The sequence below is a fragment of the Melopsittacus undulatus genome, chromosome Z (assembly GCF_012275295.1).
Source record: "Melopsittacus undulatus isolate bMelUnd1 chromosome Z, bMelUnd1.mat.Z, whole genome shotgun sequence".
Taxonomy (NCBI): Eukaryota; Metazoa; Chordata; class Aves; order Psittaciformes; family Psittaculidae; genus Melopsittacus; species Melopsittacus undulatus.
In genome coordinates, this window is record NC_047557.1 from 9,285,369 (window position 1) to 9,301,971 (window position 16,603).

General features: G+C 53.1%; 4 protein-coding genes across 8 annotated transcripts in view; 3 read left to right on the forward strand and 1 right to left on the reverse strand.

Annotated features, from left to right (window-relative positions):
• The window catches only part of UBAP2 (ubiquitin associated protein 2), a 134,953-nt gene that overhangs the window by 41,321 nt on the left and 77,029 nt on the right, over positions 1 to 16,603 (reverse strand). The gene's annotated exons all lie outside the window — the stretch shown is intronic.
• Positions 26 to 864, forward strand: LOC117437948 (interferon-like). Its single transcript, XM_034072993.1, has one exon. The coding sequence runs from the start codon at positions 79 to 81 to the stop codon at positions 640 to 642; it is 564 nt and encodes a 187-aa protein (XP_033928884.1). The 5' UTR covers positions 26 to 78; the 3' UTR covers positions 643 to 864.
• LOC117437946 (interferon-like) lies at positions 3,552 to 4,151 on the forward strand. The gene has a single exon (XM_034072991.1). It carries the CDS (start codon positions 3,585 to 3,587, stop codon positions 4,149 to 4,151), a length of 567 nt encoding a protein of 188 aa, XP_033928882.1. The 5' UTR covers positions 3,552 to 3,584.
• LOC115945510 (interferon-like) lies at positions 9,976 to 10,867 on the forward strand. Its single transcript, XM_031043748.2, has one exon. The coding sequence runs from the start codon at positions 10,009 to 10,011 to the stop codon at positions 10,570 to 10,572; it is 564 nt and encodes a 187-aa protein (XP_030899608.2). The 5' UTR covers positions 9,976 to 10,008; the 3' UTR covers positions 10,573 to 10,867.

Below are 16,603 nucleotides of genomic sequence, written 5' to 3' on the forward strand. Positions count from 1 at the left end.
CGGCAGCAGCCCCAGCACACAGCCCGCTCGCACCACCACCGAGACGCAGCACCCCCAGGCAGCACCCACAGCCACACCATGCCTGCGCCCGCAACACCACACACCCGCCTTGGGCTCCTGCTCCTCCTGACGGCTCTCGCCACCGGCCTCGCCTGCCACCACCAGCCTGCCCGCGACGACACCTTCCCCTGGCGCAGCCTCCAGCTCCTCCAGGCCATGGCTCCCAGCCCCACACCGCCCTGCCACCACCACCACCACCCGCCCCTCTTCCCCGACACCCTCCTGCACAGCACCCACCCGCAGCAAGCCGCCGACACCGCCCTCCGCATACTCCAGCACCTCTTCAACACCCTCAGCAGCCCCAGCACACCCCAACACTGGCACAACCACCCGCGACAACAGCTCCTCAACAGCCTCGATCATTACATTCACCACCTGAAGCGCTGCCTGTCAGGCAACGTCGGAAGCTTCCAAAGCCGAGGACCACGCAATCTGCTGCTCAACATCAACAAGTACATCCATGGCGTCACCACCTACCTCCAGGACCACAACTACAGCGCCTGTGCCTGGGACCACGTTCGCCACGAGGCTCACACCTTGTTTCGACACTTGGACACACTCTTCCGCCGAATGAGAAGTTGATTTGCTCCCACCCTCTGCCAACCCCAGCACCAAATGCCTGTCCTCAGCCAACATCGATGCCCACAGATGGAGAGGACTCAGCTGCAGCCTGGGCTGGCATTGTTCTGGGTAGCCAGAACTCTTCCAGGCAGGACCCTGCACTGAGAGGGAATGGGCATGACCACACTGAGGCTAAAGCTGGGCTTTGGGACAGCCACACTGCTCATACTGCTGGGAAGGCAGGAGGGGATTGTGGTGCTTGCACACCTATGGGCAGCCTGTGGACAAGGGGATGAGAGAGGGGTGGTATTTATTACCTAAGGGGATAGCCAGCCTATCCAGGCTGTGGCCTCCCTTGATGGACTGGGGGGGTCCCCATGCACAATGCGAGACTCTTGCAGCAATGAAAGAACTCTTATTTATGTATTTATTCAGCTGGCACTGCTTTGGGGTTTATTTATTTATTTATTTGTTTATTTATTTATGTGCGTCCTTTGTGGAAATAAAGACTTTTTGTAAAAACAAAAAAGAAGGAAAAAGATGTGGTCATTATGCAGGGACCTGATAGGAAAAGACAGGGAATCTCCAGGCAGGCAGGGATGAGTCTCTCTCCTGCAGCCAAGCCCATCAATACCTCCTGCCCTGGCCAAAGGCTCCAAACAGCAACCTACTCAGTGATCCACCATGGCCCTTCAAGCCCATAGGCATCTCTTCCTGATGCCACACTCTGAGAGCACATGCTTGGCCAGAGGACATGATGCCTGCCCTTTGTGCACCTCCTCTCCCACCACCCACCCTCTTTCTTCCCAACCCTTTCCCCCTTCCAAGACATGATAATCCCTTCCCAACAACAACGACCCTATCGCAAACCACCCCACAGCAATGCCTACGTACTGCTAGGTACATCAAGCAGAGTAGCATGGACAAGATGCACCTGAAAAAGGCAGGGAGGGGACCCACCAAAGCCTGTGACATTTGGACAAGGAACACCATACCAGCACTACAACCCCCACACAAAACCATAAATACAAGCTGGGAAGAGAACAGACTGAGAGCAGCCCTCAGGAGTAGGACCTGGAGGTGTTGCTTGATGAGAAGCACAGGATGACCAACATGCTCAACATGAGGAGTGTGTGCTTGCAGCCCAGTAACCAACCCTGTATGCTGGGCTGCATCAACAGGACCATCACCAGCAGGTCAAGGGGGAGGATCCTGCCCCTTGGCTCTGCTCTCATGACAGTCCCCTGCTGTCTTGCATTCAGGTCTGGGGCAATGACACAAGAGGGACATGCACCTGCTTGAGTGAGGCCAGAGGAACCCATGGAAACTCTCTGAGAGCTGAAGCACCTCTGCTCTCAAGACAGGCTGAGAGAGCTGGGCTGGTTCAGCCTGCAGAAGAGAAGGCTCCAGGGAGACCTTAGAGCAGATCCCACTGCCTAAAAAGCCTATGAGAAACCTGGAGATGGGATTTTTATGAAGGCCTGTAGGGATGAAGGGGAATGGCTTTAAACTGACAGAAGGAAGATGGAGATTAGACATGAGGATGAAATTCTTCACTATGAGAGTGGTGGGACCCTGGCACAGGTTGCCCAAGGAAGCTGTGGAGTTCCCATCCCTGCCAGTGCTCAAGGCCAAGGTTGGGCAGGGCTCGGAGGAAACTGGTCTAGTGAAGTGACGAGCATAAGGTCCCTTTCAAACCAAAGAGTCTGTGATTCTATGAACATCAGAGAAGAGATCAGGGCAGTTGGGAGATGGCCATTCCTGGAGAGTTACACAAAAGCATCACTGGAAAAGGCAACAGGCAACCTCCTCTCATAAGACCTAAACTCAGAACAGAAATGCACTAAGGTCTCTCCAGAAAAAAACACACGACTGGAATACAATTAGACCAATAACAAGACATGATGCACAGACAGAGATAAAAACAACAACAGAAACTGAGACCCTGCAGTAGAATCAATGATAATATAATACAAATGCAAATCTCCAAGAAAACCTGGAAATCTGGGGGAAAAAATTGTCTGTAGAGAGTATTTTGCTCAACATCACACAAACACATGGAGCTCAAACCAAATTCCTCAACAGGCAGAAAGAGAAAATAAAAGAATATACAAATGGCTGAATCTTAACAATTGTCCAAAAAACAACTGTTACAAAAGATTTAGAGTTCCAAAAAACAATGAGCTACAGACAGAGAACAGGAAGCAAAGGCATTATGAAAGCTTCATCAATACAGACACAGCACTCAAGCAACAGACTAGGAATAATATACTAAAAGAACATCTGAAGAGAGGAAAATTATACACTTGTACAGAAAAAAATAATTTACAAATAATAAAAAAACAAAATCACACCCAAATTGAATAAAACAAGTGAATGAAAGAATAGCAAATATAAAAAAATCACAACGAACCCAAAAAGAGAATAACCAGTGATGTCATCACTGAAGACAGTGACGTAGTGGCACGAAACCATAGACCGAAAGTCAAACCCCACAGCAAAAGGAAAAGGGACTTGGCAGGAAGGGAAATCCAGCACAACACAACTGGAAAGAGACAGAGCCACAGAGGCAAAGCAGAAACCACAACAAAACTCACCAGCAGCACAAGCGCCGCACATCTGCCTGCCCCTCAGCTTTCCCATCTCCACCAACCACTATGACAAAACCCCTGCCAGAAGTGGCACCAACCAAAACACAACCCCAAAGCACGGTGGCCAAGGACTTCCCCACACACACACACCCCACAAAAGGCTCTTCCCCACCAGGAGCACAGACCCCAGCCCAAACTGGAAACCACAACCCAAAACTGGCCGCAAGCGGAAAGCGGGGAAGGAAGGAAGGGGAAGCCAAACTGCGCTGGCACCACATAAAGCTGCCACCCGGCAGCAGCCCCAGCACACAGCCCGCTCGCACCACCACCGAGAGAGACGCAGCACCCCCAGGCAGCACCCACAGCCACACCATGCCTGCGCCCGCAACACCACACACCCGCCTTGGGCTCCTGCTCCTCCTGACGGCTCTCGCCACCGGCCTCGCCTGCCACCACCAGCCTGCCCGCGACGCCACCTTCCCCTGGCGCAGCCTCCAGCTCCTCCAGGCCATGGCTCCCAGCCCCACACCGCCCTGCCACCACCACCACCACCACCCGCCCCTCTTCCCCGACACCCTCCTGCACAGCACCCACCCGCAGCAAGCCGCCGACACCGCCCTCCGCATACTCCAGCACCTCTTCAACACCCTCAGCAGCCCCAGCACCCCCCAACACTGGCACAACCACCCGCGACAACAGCTCCTCAACGGCCTCCAGCACCGCATCCAGCGCCTCCAGCACTGCCTGCCGCACAACGCCACGCTCTTCCCGCAACAAGGGCCCCGCAACCCGCTCCTCACCATCAACAAATACTTCCGACACATCCACCACTTCCTGCGCGCCCACAACCACAGCGCCTGCGCCTGGGACCACGTCCGCCTCGAAGCTCGCCTCTGCTTCCAGCACGTGCACAACCTCACCCGCACCGCCCGCAGTTAGCCCGCACACCCCACGCTCCCGCACCGACCCCACACCGGCACCACCGCGGCAGCGCCCGCACGCACGCACCCACCTCGGGCCTCCGGCACCCTCCGCAACAGCCACAGACACAGCCGCCCACACCCCGCGGCTCTGCCACCCGCTGCTCCCCACACACCTGCTCTATTTATTGGCACTCGCTGCCACCTATTTATTCACCTATGGATTCACACCAAATAAAGACCTGTGCACAAAACGCCACCACTGCCTCTCTTCTCACAACTGCACCAACCTCTCCTTCGCCCGCGGGGAACACACTTCTCCCCAGCACCTACTCCAAGCCCTGCTCCAAACACCCATCTGCACACCCCATGCCCGCACTCACACTTGACACCTCTCCAAAGAGCCACGCGCTTCCCAACACCTCTTTGCAAAGCCTCTGGCAGACTTCAGCACCATCCTCTGCACCACCAATTCCCTGACATTGGCATCCTCAATGTCTCCCACCACCCAGCCCACTTCACACCCAAGGAGGATCACCGCCGCCTCTGCTCTACTCACTACACGCAAGGCACGCAAGGACCTCTGGAGCCGCTCCCGTTCAAGGAGCACAAACACCACCGCAGCCTCAGAACACAGCTCTGAGCAGGAAAGGCCCAGAGAGTTGGGCCTGGGCACGACAGAAGACTCCAGAGACAACTTCCAGCGCCCTTTAAGGGCCTTACGAGAACCATGGGGACAGCCCTTCCAACAGGGCCTGTCGCCATCACACAAGGAGCGAGGCCTTGACGCTCACAAGAGCCGACATTCAGCCCACCTACAAGGAGGATGCTGTTTAGCGGGACTGTGCTAAAAACCTCCCCCAGGTTGCTCAGACCAATGGCAGATGCCCCATCCCTGCAAACACTGCAGCTCGGCCGCTCACGGCCACAGACCCCTCGTCTGCTGGAAGGTGGCTCTCCTCACTGCTGCCGCCTGACACACACAAACCTCCCACAGTCACTCCCAACCCGCACAAGCCACAGTGCACCTCCAGGAAGCACAGGCAGGGCGCAGAGCCCTCGCATTCTGCCACAGAATCACAGAATCCGAGGGTTGGAAGGGACCTCAAAGATCATCCAGTCCAACCCCCTGCAAGAGCAGGGTAACCTAGAGTACATCACACAGGAACTTGTCCAGGTGGGCCTTGAATATCTCCAACGTAGGAGACTCCACAACCCCCCTGGGCAACCTGTTCCAGTGCTCTGTCACTCTTACAGTAAAGTTCTTCCTGATGTTAACGTGGAACCTCCTATGCTCCAGTTTACACCCATTGCCCCTTGTCCTATCACTGGACATCACTGAAAAAAGCCTAGCTCCATCATCCTGACACCCACACTTTACATATTGGTAAACACTGATGAGGTCACCCTCATCAATTGGTTCAACCAATTACCTCCATGGGTAACCATGTGATCCTAAACTTTTGTGTCACAAAAGTCCATGGATCCTAAACTCCACCATCTCATGGTCACTGCAGCCAAAGCTGCCATTGACCATCACCACTTCAACCAAGAGCATTGGTTGAATTAGTGTCCTAATTGTCTCCTCTTCTCCAAGCTAAAGAGACCCAGCTCCCTCAGCCTCTCCTCATAAGGGAGTTGTTCCACTCCCTTCATCATCTTTGTGGCTCTGCACTGGACTCTTTCAAGCAATTCCCTGTCCTTCTTGAACTGAGGGGCCCAGAACTGGATGCAATATTCCAGATGGGGCCTCACCAAGGCAGAGTAGAGGGGGAGGAGAACCTCTCTTGCCCTACTAACCACACCTTTCTAATGCACCCTAGGATGCCATTTGCCTTCTTGGCCACAAGGGCACATTGCTGGCTCATGTCATCCTCCTATCCACCAGGACCCCCAGCTCCCTTTCCCCTTCACTACTTCCCAGCAGGACAACCCCCAACCTGTACTGGTACATGGGGTTGTTCTTCCCCACGTGCAAGACTCTACACTTGCCCTTGTTGAATTTCATCAAGTTTCTCCCTGCCCAACTCTCCAGCCTGTCCAGGTCTCACTGAATGGCAACACAGCCTTCTGGTGTGTCAGCCACTCCTCCCAGTTCAGTGTCATCAGTGAACTTGCTGAGGGTACACTCGGTTCCCTCATCCAGGTCGTTGATGAAGATATTAAACAGCACTGGTCCCAGCACTGACCCCTGAGGAACTCCACTGGTCACAGACCTCCAGCTAGATTCTGTGCCATTGACCACAACTCTCTGCCTTCTTCCTTTCAACCAGTTCTTGATCCACCTCACTACCTGACTGTCAAGCCCACACTTCCTTAGCTTATCTATGAGAATGCTGTGGGAGACAGTATCAAATGCCTTACTGAAATCAAGAAAAAACACATCTACCGCTCTACCATCATCCCTCCACCTAGTCACTTCCTCACAGAAGGCTGTAAGGTTGGTCACACAGGACTTCCCCTTCATAAAACCATGTTGGCTGTTCTTAATAACCCCCTCATCCTTAATATGCCTACAGATGGAGTCAAGAATAAGTTGTTCCATCACCTTTCCAGGGACGGAGGTAAGGCTGACCGGTCTATAATTACCCGGGTCCTCCTTCTTGCCTTTCTTATAGACTGGTCTGACATTTGCCATCTTCCAATCCTCAGGCACCTCTCCTGTTTCCCACGATTTACCAAAGATTATGGAGGGTGGCCTAGCAATGACCTCCATCAGCTCCCTCAGCACCCGTGGGTGCGTTTCATCCGGACCCATTGATTTATACATGTCCAGATTGCATAGCTGATCCCTAACCCAATCCTCATCTACCAAAGCAAACTCCACCTTCGTCCTGACTCCTTCTGGGGCTACAGGAATCTGGGGCCCCTGGGGAGAGTCTGCAGGAGTAAAGACAGAGGCAAAGAAAGTATTCAGCACTTTTGCCTTCTTTATATCCTCTGTCTCCAGGGCACCCACCTCGTTCAGCACTGGGCCTATATTGCCTCTTGTGTTAGTTTGATTTGCTATGTATTTGAAGAAGCCCTTTCTATAGTCCTTAATCCGACTTGCAAGACTAAGTTCCAAGGAGGCCTTAGCTGTCTTAATTGCCTCCCTGCATCCTCTAACAACTGTCCTATATTCCTCCCAAGTGGACAGCCCCTCTTTCCAGAATCCATAGATTCTCCTTTTCCACTTGAGTTTGCCCAGCAGCTCCTTGTTTAACCACGCTGGTCTCCTAGATCCCTTACTTGATTTCCTACTCATTGGGATGCTCTGATCCTGAGCTTGGAAGAAGTGGTCCTTGAATGCTGACCAACTACCATGAGCCCCTTTACCATCATGGTTTTTACCACCTAGTACCCTTTCCCATGGGACATCCCTTTGCAGCTGATTCAACAGGCCAAAGTTGGCCCTTCGGAAATCCACAACTGTGGCCTTGCTAGGTATTCTATTCCTCCCACACAGGATCCTAAACTCCACCATCTCATGCTCACTGAGGCCAAGTCTACCATTGACCATCACCACTTCACCTGAGCAGTCCTAGCTGGTGAGTACTAAATCGAGCAGCGCTCCTCTCCTAGTTGGTTTCTCCACCATTTGCATTAAGAAGTTGTCATCAGTGCACTGGAGGAACCTCCTAGACTGGGAATGATTGGCTGTGTGAGTCTTCCAGAAAATATTAGGGTAGTTAAAATCCCCCATGAGGACTAAGGCATGTAGTCATGAGGCTACTCCCAGTTTCCTGTAGAAAGCCTCATCAACTCCTTTGTCCTGATCAGGAGGTCTATAATAGACTCCCACAACTGTATCACCCGTACCAGCCTGTCCCTTAATTCGTACCCACAGACATGGATCCTCTCCAGCTGCTCCTTGTCTTTCTTCTCTCACCAGCCCACAACTGGACACAGCTCTCCAGCTCTGGCCTCACCACACTTGAGTAGAGCTGAAGGATCGTCACCCTCCACCTCCTGCACACACTCCTCACAGGCTGCCCCACCATACTGCTGGCCCACCGCGCTCAAGCGCACGCTGCAGCTCACACACAACTCATCATCAACCAACAGTGCCACGTCCTGTTCAGCAGAACTGCTCTCCACGAGGTCACCTCCAAGCTGCACTGGTACTTGGGGGTCCTCCTCCCCACCTGGACCACCCTGCTCCTGCCCCCGACAACCTCACCACCTTTCCCTCTGCCCACTTCTCCAGCCTCTCAAGGTCCTCACGAACGGCACCACAACTTCAGGTGCATCACACACTGCCCCCAGCTTTGCATCACCACCAAACTGGCTCAGGGCACACTCCAACTCTCCAGGCAGATTGCTGTTGGCACCGGCGCTGTTCCACATCTTTGCCACTGACACCGACAGTGGGATCGCATGCGCCTTAAGCCAGGCTGGCAACAACACCAAGCTGTGCGGTGCAGTCCACGTGCAGAGGGGACAAAACAGCCTTGACAACCGGCCAGGGCAAACCTCCTCAACTTCAACAAGCCCAAGTGCAACGTTTGCCCTGCACGTGGCTCACGGCAATCCCAAACACAGCTCCAGGCTGGACAGACAACGCATTGAGAGCAGCTCTGAGGACAAGACCTCGGTGTCTCGCTTGAGGAGAAGCTGCAGGACCTGGCAGTGTGCGCTCGCAGCCCAGGAAGCCAGCGCACCCTGGCTGCATCGCAAGGAGCGTGATGAGCAGGGGGGAGGCAGGCAGGGCATTCTCCCCGTCACCTCCTCTCTCCTCACACTCCACCTGCACTCCTGGGAACACCTCCAGCAAAAACAGCACAACAGGGTGTGCAGCTGCTTCACAAGATGAGCTCACAAGAGGCCATGGGGATGCTGGGAGGGCTGCTGCACCTTTGCTCTAGAGACAGGCTGACGGAGCCGGCCTTGGTAAGCCTCAACAAGAGAAGGCTGAGCAAAGACCTTACAGGAGCTTCGACTGAACAAAGGCTCCCACAACAAATACCCAGAGGGTTGGTTCTCTTGCAAGGGCCTGCTGGCAAAGGACAAAGAAGAATACTTTAAACTGACACACATTACATTTCTACTAGAAATCAGGAACAAAGTCTTCACCATCAGGGTGCTCAGACAGTGGCACAGGTCACCCAGAGCGAGCTCCTGGAGCTGCCACATTCCTCTCGCTTAAGCACAGAGGACCCTCACCAATCACCTCTCATGTCTCACCCTCAACACAAGAATACACTTAGGGCCTCCAGAGAAAAACACATCATTAAAAAAAACCATTCAACAACACATAGAAATGATGCACCAACAGTGAGAAAACCAAGAACATAACAGAGAAACAGGGAAGTGTCAAAAAGAATCCAAAAAGAGAATAACCAGTGATGTCATCACTGAAGACAGTGACATAGTGGCACAAAACCACAGACTGAAAGTCAAACCCCACAACCCCCACTACAGCCCAGCAAAAGGAAAACGGACTTAGTTGGCAGGAAGGGAAATCCAGCACAACACAACTGGAAAGAGACAGAGCCACAGAGGCAAAGCAGAAACCACAACAAAACTCACCAGCAGCACAAGTGCCGCACATCTGCCTGCCCCTCAGCTTTCCCATCTCCACCAACCACTACGACAAAACCCCTGCCGGAACCGGCACCAACCAAAACACAGACCCAAAGCACGGCCAAGGACTTCCCCACACACACACACACACCACAAAAGGCTCTTCCCCACCAGGAGCACAGACCCCAGCCCAAACTGGAAACCACAACCCAAAACTGGCCGCAAGCAGAAAGCGGGGAAGGAAGGAAGGGGAAGCCAAACCGCGCTGGCACCACATAAAGCTGCCACCCGGCAGCAGCCCCAGCACACAGCCCGCTCGCACCACCACCGAGAGAGACGCAGCACCCCCAGGCAGCACCCACAGCCACACCATGCCTGCGCCCGCAACACCACACACCCGCCTTGGGCTCCTGCTCCTCCTGACGGCTCTCGCCACCGGCCTCGCCTGCCACCACCAGCCTGCCCGCGACGACACCTTCCCCTGGCGCAGCCTCCAGCTCCTCCAGGCCATGGCTCCCAGCCCCACACCGCCCTGCCACCACCACCACCACCCGCCCCTCTTCCCCGACACCCTCCTGCACAGCACCCACCCGCAGCAAGCCGCCGACACCGCCCTCCGCATACTCCAGCACCTCTTCAACACCCTCAGCAGCCCCAGCACACCCCAACACTGGCACAACCACCCGCGACAACAGCTCCTCAACAGCCTCGATCATTACATTCACCACCTGAAGCGCTGCCTGGCAGGCAACACCAGACGCTTCCAAAGCCGAGGACCACGCAATCTGCTGCTCAACATCAACAAGTACATCCAAGACGTCACCACCTACCTCCAGGACCACAACTACAGCGCCTGTGCCTGGGACCACGTTCGCCACGAGGCTCACACCTTGTTCCGACACTTGGACACACTCTTCCGGCGAATGAGAAGTTGATTTGCTCCCACCCTCTGCCAACCCCAGCACCAAATGCCTGTCCTCAGCCAACATCGCTGCCCACAGATGGAGAGGACTCAGCTGCAGCCTGGGCTGGCATTGTTCTGGGTAGCCAGAGCGCTTCCAGGCAGGACCCTGCACTGAGATGGAATGGGCATGACCACACTGAGGCTAAAGCTGGGCTTTGGGACAGCCGCACTGCTCATACTGCTGGGAAGGCAGGAGGGGATTGTGGTGCTTGCACACCTATGGGCAGCCTATGGACAAGGGGATGAGAGAGGGGTGGTATTTATTACCTAAGGGGATAGCCAGCCTATCCAGGCTGTGACCTCCCTTGATTGACTGGGGGGGTCCCCATGCACAATGCGAGACTCTTGCAGCAATGAAAGAACTCTTATTTATGTATTTATTTAGCTGGCACTGCTTTGGGCTTTATTTATTTATTTATTTAGTTAGTTATTTATTTATGTCCTTCTTGAAAATAAAGACTTCTTGTAAAAACAAAAAAAAAGGAAAAAGATGTGGTCATTATGCAGGGACCTGATAGGCAAAGACAGGAATCTCCAGGCAGGCAGAGATGAGTCTCTCTCCTGCAGCCAAGCCCACCAATACCTCCTGCCCTGGCCAAAGCCTCCAAACAGCAACCTACTCAGTGATCCACCATGGCCCTTCAAGCCCATAGGCATCTCTTCCTGATGCCAGGCTCTGAGAGCACATGCTTGGCCAGAGGACATGATGCCTGCCCTTTGTGCACCTCCTCTCCCACCACCCACCCTCTCTCTTCCCAACCCTTTCCCCCTTCCAAGACATGATAATCCCTTCCCAACAACGGCCCTATCGCAAACCACCTCACAGCAATGCCTACGTACTGCTAGGTACATCAAGCAGAGTAGCATGGACAAGATGCACCTGAAAAAGGCATGGAGGGGACCCACCAAAGCCTGTGACATTTGGACAAGGAACACCATACCAGCACTACAACCCCCACACAAAACCATAAATACAAGCTGGGAAGAGAACAGACTGAGAGCAGCCCTCAGGAGTAGCACCTGGAGGTGTTGCTTGATGACAAGCACAGGATGACCAACATGCTCAACATGGGGAGTGTGTGCTTGCAGCCCAGTAACCAACCCTGTATGCTGGGCTGCATCAACAGGACCATCACCAGCAGGTCAAGGGGGAGGATCCTGCCCCTTGCCTCTGCTCTCATGACAGTCCCCTGCTGTCTTGCATTCAGGTCTGGGGCAATGACACAAGAGGGACATGCACCTGCTTGAGTGAGGCCAGAGGAACCCATGGAAATTCTCTGAGAGCTGAAGCACCTCTGCTCTCAAGACAGGCTGAGAGAGCTGGGCTGGTTCAGCCTGCAGAAGAGAAGGCTCCAGGGAGACCTTAGAGCAGCTCCCACTGCCTAAAGGGGCTATGAGAAACCTGGAGATGGGAGTTTTACGAAGGCCTGTAGGGATGAAGGGGAATGGCTTTAAACTGACAGAAGGAAGATTGAGATTAGACATGAGGATGAAATTCTTCACTATGAGAGTGGTGGGACCCTGGCACAGGTTGCCCAAGGAAGCTGTGGAGGTCCCATCCCTGCCACTGCTCAAGGCCAAGGTTGGGCAGGGCTGGGAGGAAACTGGTCTAGTGAAGTGACGAGCCTTAAGGTCCCTTTCAAACCAAAGAGTCTGTGATTCTATGAACATCAGAGAAGAGATCAGGGCAGTTGGGAGATGGCCATTCCTGGAGAGTTATGCAAAAGCATCACTGGAAAAGGCAATTGGCAAAATCCTCTCATAAGACCTAACCTCAGAACAGAAATGCACTAAGGTCTCTCCAGAAAAAACACACGACTGGAATACAATTAGACCAATAAGAAGACCTGATGCACAGACAGAGATAGAAACAACAACAGAAACTGAGACCTTGCAGTAGAATCAATGATAATATAATACAAATGCAAATCTCCAAGAAAACCTAGAAATCTGGGGGAAAAAATTGTCTGTAGAGAGTATTTAGCTCAACATCACACAAACACATGGAGCTCAAACCAAACTCCTCAACAGGCAGAAAGAGAAAATAAAAGAATATATAAATGGCTGAATCTTAAAAATTGTCCAAAAAACAACTGTTACAACAATTTAGAGTTCCAAAAAACAATGAGCTTCAAACAGAGAACAGGAAGCAAAGGCATTATGAAATCTTCATCAATACAGACACAGCACTCAAGCAACAGACTAGGAAGAATATACAAAAAGAACATGTGAAGAGAGGGAAATCATACAACAGTACAGAAACAAATAATTTACAAATAATAAAAAAACAAAATCACACCCAAATTGAATGAAACAAGTGAATGAAAGAATAGCAAATATAAAAAAATCACAACGAACCCAAAAAGAGAATAACCAGTGATGTCATCACTGAAGACAGTGACATAGTGGCACGAAACCATAGACCGAAAGTCAAACCCCACAGCCCAGCAAAAGGAAAACGGACTTAGTTGGCAGGAAGGGAAATCCAGCACAACACAACTGGAAAGAGACAGAGCCACAGAGGCAAAGCAGAAACCACAACAAAACTCACCAGCAGCACAAGTGCCGCACATCTGCCTGCCCCTCAGCTTTCCCATCTCCAACAACCACTATGACAAAACCCCTGCCAGAAGTGGCACCAAACAAAACACAACCCCAAAGCACGGCCAAGGACTTCCCCACACACACACACCCCACAAAAGGCTCTTCCCCACCAGGAGCACAGACCCCAGCCCAAACTGGAAACCACAACACAAAACTGGCCGCAAGCAGAAAGCGGGGAAGGAAGGAAGGGGAAGCCAAACCGCGCTGGCACCACATAAGGCTGCCACCCGGCAGCAGCCCCAGCACACAGCCCGATCGCACCACCACCGAGAGAGACGCAGCACCCCCAGGCAGCACCCACAGCCACACCATGCCTGCGCCCGCAACACCACACATCCGCCTTGGGCTCCTGCTCCTCCTGACGGCTCTCGCCACCGGCCTCGCCTGCCACCACCAGCCTGCCCGCGACGCCACCTTCCCCTGGCGCAGCCTCCAGCTCCTCCAGGCCATGGCTCCCAGCCCCACACCGCCCTGCCACCACCACCACCACCTGCCCCTCTTCCCCGACACCCTCCTGCACAGCACCCACCCGCAGCAAGCCGCCTACACCGCCTTCCGCATACTCCAGCACCTCTTCAACACCCTCAGCAGCCCCAGCACCCCCCAACACTGGCACAACCACCCGCGACAACAGCTCCTCAACGGCCTCCAGCACCGCATCCAGCGCCTCCAGCACTGCCTGCCGCACAACGTCACGCTCTTCCCGCAACAAGGGCCCCGCAACCCGCTCCTCACCATCAACAAATACTTCCGACACATCCACCACTTCCTGCGCGCCCACAACCACAGCGCCTGCGCTTGGGACCACGTCCGCCTCGAAGCTCGCCTCTGCTTCCAGCACGTGCACAACCTCACCCGCACCGCCCGCAGTTAGCCCGCACACCCCACGCTCCCGCACCGACCCCACACCGGCACCACCGCCGCAGCGCCCGCACGCACGCACCCACCTCAGGCCTCCAGCACCCTCCGCAACAGCCACGGACACAGCCGCCCACACCCCGCGGCTCCGGCACCCGCTGCTCCCCACACACCTGCTCTATTTATTGGCACTCGCTGCCACCTATTTATTCACCTATGGATTCACACCCAATAAAGACCTCTGCACAAAACGCCCCCACTGCCTCTCTTCTCACAACCGCAACAACCTCTCCTTCGCCCGCGCAGAACACACTTCTCCCCAGCACCTACTCCAAGCCCTGCTCCAAACACCTAGCTGCACACCCCATGCCCGCACTCGCACTTTACCCCTCTCCAAAGAGCCACGCGCTTCCCAACACCTCTTTGCAAAGCCTCTGGCAGACTTCAGCACCATCCTCTGCACCACCAATTCCCCGACATTGGCATCCTCAATGTCTCCCACCACCCAGCCCACTTCACACCAAAGCAGGATCACCGCCGCCTCTGCTCTACTCACTACACGCGAGGCACGCAAGGACCTCTTGAGCCGCTCCCGCACCAGGAGCACAAACACCACCGCAGCCTCAGAACACAGCTCTGAGCAGGAAAGGCCCAGAGAGTTGGGCCTGGGCACGACACAAGACTCCAGAGACAACTTCCAGCGCCCTTTAAAGGCCTTACGAGAACCATGGGGACAGCCCTTCCAACAGGGCCTGTCGCCATCGCACAAGGAGCGAGGCCTTGACGCTCACAAGAGCCGACATTCAGCCCAGCTACAAGGAGGACGCTGTTTAGCGGGACAGTGCTAAAAACCTCCCCCAGGTTGCTCAGACCAATGGCAGACGCCCCATCCCTGCAAACACTGCAGCTCGGCCACTCACGGCCACAGACCCCTTGTCTGCTGGAAGGTGGCTCTGCTCACCGCTGCCCGCCTGACACACACAAACCTCCCACAGTCACTCCCAAGCCCACACAAGCCACAACGCGCCTCTAGGAAGCTCCAAAACCTTGCAGAACTCACAGTCACACAATCACTGAATCCTTACGGTGGGAAGGCATCTCTGCACATCATCCAGTACAATCCCCTGGCAAGGCACGGACACCTAAAGCACCTTACACAGGGATGCTTTCAGGCACGTTTGGTGTGTCTCCAGAGAGGGAGACTCCAGAACCCCCCTAGGCTGCCTGTTACATTTCTCTGTAACCTTCAGCATAAAGGTCTTCCATCTCTTGTGGTGAAACTTCTTCTTTTTTGGTTTATGACCCCTGCTCCTTGTCCTTTTTCTGGGCCCCACTGAAAAGAGTTTGGTACCATCCTCCTAGCACCTGCTTTCCAGATGTTGTAGAACTTAGTGTTACACAGCCACACTAACAACATGCATCCTAACATTTTCTTTAGTTTATCCTTACTCTTTCTCTTAATGGAGAGGTTAAGAATCTTTTCTCCTGCGGCTTTGCTGTCCTCATTTCAGATTATGCATTACCCTTTAATTTATTTCTTTCCATTTGCTCTCCCTACAGATATATAACATCAGTAATTTTCAGCTGCTTGCCTCTTGGAACTTAAATTTCTATTAAGAGTCATGCTCAGCTCCAGCCCCTGCATGTCTCTGGTGGTCCAGCTATGTGGAGAAAATCAGTCCTGCCCAGAGAGCAACAGAAAATGAGGAAACATCTGGGAAGTGCAGACTTATGAAAGTGAACAGCAATCCTAGAAGAGATCCCACCAATGTAACCACGTGTGTCACAGCTGCAAGACAAGGCTTTTCTAGCTTTGCTATTCATTTCAGTTTACAGTTCTTCCAAGGATCATGCCTCATTGGCTATCTGCACCAATGCGCATGTCTTTATTATTTCAATTCTGGATGTGCAGGCGGACAGGGTTTTTCTGCAACATTCCTGTATTCATCTTTGACTATCTAACTCTGTCTGTCCCTAGACTCCATGTGAAAGACCCAGAACTGACGTGGACCTTTAATTATCGCATTCACCCAGTGATATTTCTTTTCCAGGTCACAGCTTATTGCTCCATTTTTGCCCCCCCCCCCCAGATAAATGTCATTATTTTATCTTGTGACTTCTCAGTTACAAACTACCTAACTTTCTCTCCCAAGATCCCTCTCCTGCTTTCCTGAAAACAAAATTCTTTGCCTTTCTGTAACATAGGCTGAGGATCTTTTCTCAATCTGGGAATTCGGTGTCTCTAACATGCCATTTACATTCTGGATCTGGTAAGAATGAAAACTTTGTATACTCTCCCTCCTGCAGCTCACCTGCATTTATTGCCATGATATGTACACAAAGATCTCCATCTATGAGCACCTCCAACACCAGGAGCACCTACAGGCTATCAATTTGTGTACTCGGTGTTCAATCTGATCTGTTGGCAAAACTAAATATTCACACTCATATTTCAACTAGATTTGAGAAGACCTCATACTGCTGCTACAACAATAGATTTCTCCACTCAAAAGCACAGACCATACTTGCTGTTTACAGAA

Excerpts from the sequence above, each read along its gene's own strand:
- LOC117437948 (XM_034072993.1), top strand. The coding sequence starts at position 79 with ATGCCTGCGCCCGCAACACCACACACCCGCCTTGGGCTCCTGCTCCTC.
- LOC117437946 (XM_034072991.1), top strand. The coding sequence starts at position 3,585 with ATGCCTGCGCCCGCAACACCACACACCCGCCTTGGGCTCCTGCTCCTC.
- LOC115945510 (XM_031043748.2), top strand. The coding sequence starts at position 10,009 with ATGCCTGCGCCCGCAACACCACACACCCGCCTTGGGCTCCTGCTCCTC.